Genomic DNA, 7,036 nt, shown 5'->3' with positions numbered 1-7,036 from the left:
AAAAAGCCCCCCCCCCCCCCCCTTTTAGGGAACAGAAACCTCAACATCTTGGGAAAAAAATCCAAAATCCAAAATCTTGTTCAGCACTGGTTTTTGTGAGCAACAAACACGCTTCTCTGGCAGCACCAATAATGATGAGATGTTTTACATGAAAAGCAAAACACCCTTCCACAATGCATCCTTTTAAACTATTTAGTTACTGGGAAAAGTCAACAGTCCACAACAATAAATGGAGCCGCATCTTCTTCAACAGCGCTGCAGTACTAATTAGTAATAAAGAGGGGACTGAGAAAGAACAATAGCTAGCAATTCCCTGTTAGGTGCCAAGGAAAAGTCGCCACTCATTAAAAGAAGCTGAAAGTGGAGAGGGATCATGATTAGCTTGGGTGCTGCCTGGGAGAGAACTCAAATGCAATGAAAGCAGATCAGAAAGGGCAACTTGGACACACATGAACGCTGTTTGTTTATCCAAACCAGATCCCACTGGGAAGAGATCAAAAAGGTGCATCACCACCCCCTCCAAGACCGCACCAAAACACACGGCAGATGAAAGATGTCAGCGCTGCGCTGATTTGAGAAAGAAACCCATCGCTTATGCTTGACCTCCTCCTCTCTGCATTACAGATCCACCCACAGACCTGCAGCACAGCAGCTGAGCCCGACCAGCCTCGCTATTTGTCTGCTTCAGGCTAAGGAGGCGAGTCTGCGACATCCTTCGGCGAGAAAATGCTATCCTCTTCGTACCCTGAGCAGGCCGAGCGGGCTTAGTGAAAAAAGCCAGAGCCCAATCTGAATTCAAAGTAGCTTCGGCGTTCAGAGGAGATTCAGGCAAGAGGGGAGGGGGGAAAAAATTCTTATCGAGGACCCGCTGCTGAATATTTCACAGTGGCCAGGAGGCTGCAGATCAAAGCTACCGTATATTGTATCCACCATTGTGCTTGCCACCTTCAGAGGCTTTAATAAGCATCTACAGCTGAGCTTCTCCGCAGTATGTCTTCTGCTATAAGCTCGCTGGGCCTCATCTTTGCTGCTTTCCTGTGCTTGTTTCTTTTCTGAAATGCACCTCACCACCAGAGTTTGGGGTTTTTTAATTTTGTTTCAAGGGCCAAAGCAGTCCTGAACTCTATCAGGAAGGCCCAGCAGGCGAGGTCCAAATTTCGACTGAGCAAAGCTCAGGTGTTCAAGTCTGCATTCTTGGCTCTGCCACTGGGCAAGCATCTTCCTACCTAAACCCACCAATCTTGGGCTTTGGATCCTCTGCAAGCCCATGGCAGGCATCCTACATGCCAGCCCAGAGGCTTTAGGGTTCAGATGCCCCCTAGTCTTGCTTTCTCCTAGCCAAAAAGCCAGGGAACAACCCGGGGGGGAAGTGTAAATGTGGTCATCACCAGAGTATTTTTTTTTCTTTTTCATTTCTTTTCCCAGGCTAAATCAGTTCCAAATTTTAACTGGGCCGAGCTCAATCGTACAAATGTTATGCACCAAACTGTAGAAAATCCACCTTTCCCCCCTGGGGGTGAGCAGGTCAGCAGGCCTGCTGGAGAGCTTGCACGCTGTGCGCGCAGAGAACAGGCCATATGCAGAAGACCCTGTTTGGCAGCCCGCAGTGACGGGCCTAGGAAAGAACGGGGCAATAAACTCTGAACCTCCAGGCAGCACCTGACAGCGTCCTGCACAGGTTCCCCGCCTGCACCAGGGTTTCTCAGACTTTCTTGCAGCACAGACTGCACCTATCAGGGAGACCATCACCTGGGCACCTCCTACACGCAGTCAGTTCGACTGCCTCCCTTCCCTGCCGGTGGCTGTGCCCAACTGAAGTGACAACGACTGAAACTGCCTACAAGGAAATCTTACTATGCACCTTGATATTCATTCCACCCCCACAAGCTTTCCTCCTTCCTCTGCACATAATCCAACTAAAGGCCTATGTACGCTGCCTCCATGGCGAGCTCAGGATGATTACTGAGATGCATACCTCACCCCTCGCTTCCCTCCTGTGCCCGCAGTGCCAGCAACAAGGCAATGAAGCGGCTGTAGAGACCACTGGGAGCACGCTCAGAGCTGCTCTCAGGCTCCCTGCCCCAAAGTGGGTTCAATGACATGGCTTAGGGCTGCTCCAAAACAACCTGGCCTTATTTTAGAGGATTTGGTGCACCTGGAGTTGCCCCACATCAGTAGGGCATGATTCTAGGTCAGTATTTCTCAACCTTTTTCAATACAAGGCACCCTGCAATAAACTCAGTGCATGCTTCCATAACTTTTGCAAATATAAGGGCACCCCTTTTCAATAACTAACTTATTTATTACAGTGCTTATCTTCTTGCAGAGGGGCCAGGTAGTGGGGGTGGGGGAAACTGCCAGGTAGGGATGAGAGTAAGCCTGCAATCCTGACATCTATCTTATCGCCTCACTCCTTGCTGCGCACTTCAAAGGATCCCACGGCACCCCAGGGTTCCCTGGCACCTTGATTGGGAACCACTGCTTGATGTGATGCACCTGGGATCAGCAGAGAGGCAATGTAGACATGCGCTTAGCAGGCTTTTTCCACCACGTGCATGCTTCTTATGTTCTCAGTCCCCTTTCCCAGATATCTGGATCTTTCTGTTGCATAGTAATTTCCCAGCGGGAGATCTGTTCTCTATCCTCTGAGCCTGCTGGATGCAGTTTGGTTAGCAGTTCCTTGAATTCAGCTCCGGTCGGCATCCAGGCAGTGCCCTACACAGCACAGTCTGGAGAGCACTAGCAACAAGCAGCCTCTCTTTTTTTGTTGATGAATATCTTCCCATATCACCTTTCTAGCTCATTTTATACCCCATGGTATGTAAAGCATTCAGTCCCACAATGGATCTCATGCTTTTGAGACAACCAGCTGTGCAGCTTTGTGGTTGGCAAGTGGCATCTGGAAGGACATGACAGTGGGGAACAGCATTCATGGCTCCCTCCCTTGATGCGCCAATCTGCTCCGGCGGGCTGGTTCAATAGGAACCCTGTAGGATACTGTCTCTGGAGCCACTTCCGAGTTATTTAGCTCTCCTGCTACCTCAATCTTTTAACTCCCTACATAACGAGGAAGACAAATCAGAGGCAACACCACCAACAAGGACCATGCTACGGAGGACTGCAATGGAGAGCACAGTGCAGATGCTCCAAGTGCACTACACCAGATGTAACAGGATGTGACACAGGCACTCTTGGAAAGGCAATGGAAGTGCATCTGAGACGGAGTTCATGATACACACCTCCTGTGCATGGTAATGCCCAACTTCACCTTTCTGTTCCCGATACACAGATGCTACATTCGCCCAGCACTCGGCTCTTACCACTGCTTCTACTTTACTGCACATGCGCCTTGGTTTGTGGTGCACCCTCTCCACCATACCTCACCCACCTGCACATTTTACTCATACTTACTAGCAACACACATCAGCACATATCCTAGCAGGCACCTGCTGTCAAACACAACTATGCACAACTCTGTTATCCAGGGTTTGAATTACAGGGGAGCTCAGAGGGGCTGAGCCCCCCCATAAGAGACGAGAGACCCCAGCCTGCTCTGAGCCTTTCTAAGCAGCTCAGGCGGTGGTGGTGGCGGCTCCTTCTGACTTTCAGCTGCCACTGCTGCAACCCCCCACAGGAGTAGGAGTGTAATTCAAACCCGGCCCTTATCCCAGGTTTGGTTCATATACACAACCAGACTTTGACACTGCAAATTATTCACACATAGGATTTCATTAAAAGCCCTTCAGGAATAAATTTCACCCTGTATGCCAACTTCCTTTTACTAGAAAGAAATGAACTTCAATTGAAAGTGAGCAGTTTTCAGAAGGAGAAGGATTTCCATTGTCAATGATGGTGTTCAATAGGAAGGAGTTGCTGTCAGTGACAGACTATTCGTACCAGGTGGCTACAGGACAAAGTCGCCCATGACAGCATCTGCCCAGATGCTTAACTGGAACTAATTCAGAGTGCAAAGAGATAAGCCCACTTTCCTTGGATCACACTTCATTGCTGGCATGATGGGCTAAGGGCCTGAAGGGGTCTTCTCCATCTCTGACTTACAGCGTTCAGAGCACTGGAAGCCTAGAAAAGCTTCATTTCAAAGTCTAGTAATACAAATAAGCATTGACTGGGTTTATCTACACAAGACATTTACTGTGCAGTAGACTAATTTGCTGCACAGTAAATGTCTCAGCATCTACACGTGTACCCCTATTAAGCTGGAGTAAGTTAATTGATTCTGCAGCAGGATAGTGCTCGTAAATACAAGTACTACCCTGCCATGGAGTTTTTTACTCTTCAGTAGTGCAAGTGTAGATGCTGCCCTGGCTGGTTGGGGCATGAGGGTGCTTCAGTTTGGGAGCTGCCTGCTGGCTAGCCCCGCACTGAAGCACCCTCATGCTCCAGCCAGCCCCTCCGCAGCACGCTGAGCCAGGGTGAGCGGCCCCAGCCTGGCACACTGACCCCCAGGGTCACCTGCCAGCCAGGGCTGCTCCACCCCAGCTCAATGTGCCGCAGTCTCGGGTGCCCGTGCAGACGGGCACCTGGCAGCAATTAGCTCTGCAGCTTATTGCTGTGAATTAATAAGCACATGTAGATATGCCCAGTGAGTAGTACAGTACCAGTATGTGCGTAGAGTTTAATGGCTTTAAAGGTTAAAGATGCTAGTGTCTTGAACTCGTATTTACATTGATATAACCTGAAAGCTATTTCTCCAAGCTATCTTGATTTTTGCTGCTCCTGCTGACTCCTGTTACCCCTCCTTAGCTATGGGGTCACTGAGGGAATGCGGAAAACACAAAGACTCGGTGGGTCTGAATGGCAAAGTAAAAAAGCAAGAGCTCTGACACAAAGAGCCAAGCACGTCTCCTACCTGATTGCGTTCATTAGCCAAGAAGCCCTTCCCTCTGGATGGGGAACAGCTGCCATCTAGCTGCTCACTACAATCCGCTGTCCACTGTAAAAGGGATAGAAAAGTATTGTGTAAAATAATAGCTGGGTTGGAAAAACTGCCGAGTCAAAGCCTTGCACAGAGGAAAACGCTATCGAGCTGTTCTTGGCAGCCCAGGGAACTCTCTGCTGTACGTGTCTGTGGGTGTTTTACAAGAGGGACTAAATGCACAGTAGCACCTACTCGTGTGTTGCTTTTATTCTAGTCACCTAATAAAACAGAGCTAGTCAAACACATCACCTCCACATCCCCTTCAAAGTCAGTGTTTCTTTTCATATTTTGTGCGGTCTGTGGAACCCTCTTGCTGACAATTAAAAAACGAGTCAAGCTCATGGATTTCAGGACAAATTTGAAATACTGGCTCCTGGATGCATAAAGGGGCAAGATTCACAAATAACCACAGGAAATGAAAAAAGAAGGCACGGGGCAGTATTCAATAGGCCTAACACAGATTCCAGAGAAAAGCTTTCCTAGCACAGCTACAGAAAAGTGATGACACTTTTAATCTGACTGAATAAGGCCTGTTTAAAGAGATGCTATACTACAGTGATATGTGATTTTTTTCTCAGTGAACTTAAATGGAGTTATACCAGGGATGCATTTACCTCACCCTGTTTGTCATTTAGGCCTCACACTATACCAAACTTGGTTTAGTTCTAGCTCAGTCTAGAGGATTGTACAATTGCTGCTGCTCCCCCAACATTTGATACCTTGGCTAGAGAAATTCACTTTGGACCACCATAATTCTGCTGCAATGTGACCAGGAACTGTCACTCTGTGAGCAGAGTTGACTGGAGAATAACCCTCCTCCCCACAAAAAAAATTGCCAAAAACAAAAAGAAAGTCACTTTCATGGAAAATAGGAAAAAAATAAATAAAAGCAGTTTCAGCAAAACGTAGCAACAAAAGTAAAATCATGTCTATTTGAAAATGCAAAGGTAGTACTTGCAGTAGCCCAGGTGCCTCGTGACCCATTCTGTTATAGGCCAGGTTTCGTCTCCCGTTACCGGTAGTGGGGTCTCATACAATGAGAGAAGGCAATCACAGAATGAGTCTCAACACTGTGCTTCATGAGAGATACAGTCCAGCTGCAGAGCTCAGCTCTTGGAGGAGACCAGGGACTTGAGCAACTCTGACTTCCAACAAGATGCTCACAGCATGGTATTATAACCACTACATTACAATTTTTGAACATTCACATTTGCAAAGGAAGCACAATGCTTGCTGCAGAACGCAAAAGAAAAACTGTCACGAAAATCCTCATTTAGACCAAACTCTTGTGTTGGAGCGGAGGGGGGAATCACTCAAGACAAAGCTTTTACCCAGTCCCATCTGAGCTCCTGTGACTGCTTCAACATGAGATTAGCTGATAAATGCTATTCTGAAACCAGACAGCCTGATGCAAATGTCAGCGAAGCTGGTACACAGGGAAGAAAATAATGTATTAATTCCATACAAGCAACTGAAAAAAAAAAGAAATGAATTTGTACACTTATGGGCCCAAGTGAATAAGGCTCCAAAACACAAAGAGGGTCAGTATTAACAACTTCCACTTCAAAAGTGACCTGCACGTAATTTCTCACCGTCTGGCAATGGCAATTCTAAGTCAACTCCTAGTTGACGTTACAACTGACCGCAGTCTTGCCTGTGCTTCTTTCAAGTGCTCATCATTCTCCTGCTCTGTTTCTTTAACTCTTCTATGGAGTCCTTTTCCTGCTCTATTTAAAGCCATTCTGCTGGACTGCCATATAGATATACTGACACGGGACAAGCCGCCCTGCACTGGTCCAGTCCTGCAGGGAGCAAACCAGGAAAGCCAAGGCTGCAACTGAACTCCAACTAGGTTCGAGCATCAAGGACAATAAAAAGTCCTTTTTCAGATATGTGGGGAGCTGGAGGAAAAGCAAGGGCAACATTGGACCCCTGCTGAACCAGATGGGGCGACTGACAACTGACGCCCAGGAAAAAGCCAACCTATTAAATGGGTACTTTGCACTGGTCTTTTATCAGTCCCCTGGGACGCCCATGCCCGCTACGGGACAGGGAGGTCCAGGTGTGGGAGATCCCCTGCCCTCCATTAATGCTGAC

General features: G+C 47.8%; 1 protein-coding gene across 6 annotated transcripts in view; it reads right to left on the bottom strand.

Annotated features, from left to right (window-relative positions):
* Positions 1–7,036, bottom strand: part of CTIF (cap binding complex dependent translation initiation factor) — a 378,020-nt gene that overhangs the window by 259,806 nt on the left and 111,178 nt on the right. For 5 of the 6 annotated variants that reach the window (XR_002097493.1, XR_002097494.1, XM_019518141.1 and 2 more), the window contains exon 3: positions 4,871–4,954. The exons of the other annotated variant lie outside the window; for it this stretch is intronic. Coding sequence is in view for 3 of the 5 variants with exons in the window: in XM_019518141.1 (XP_019373686.1) it covers positions 4,871–4,954 (84 nt within the window). In the remaining 2 variants the exon portion in view is untranslated. The remainder of the gene's footprint in view (positions 1–4,870; positions 4,955–7,036) is intronic. 6 annotated transcript variants of the gene reach the window in all.

The sequence above is a fragment of the Gavialis gangeticus genome, unplaced genomic scaffold (assembly GCF_001723915.1).
Source record: "Gavialis gangeticus isolate Ggan-Ray unplaced genomic scaffold, GavGan_comp1, whole genome shotgun sequence".
Taxonomy (NCBI): domain Eukaryota; kingdom Metazoa; phylum Chordata; order Crocodylia; family Gavialidae; genus Gavialis; species Gavialis gangeticus.
This window is presented reverse-complemented; position numbering and strand designations above follow the sequence as displayed.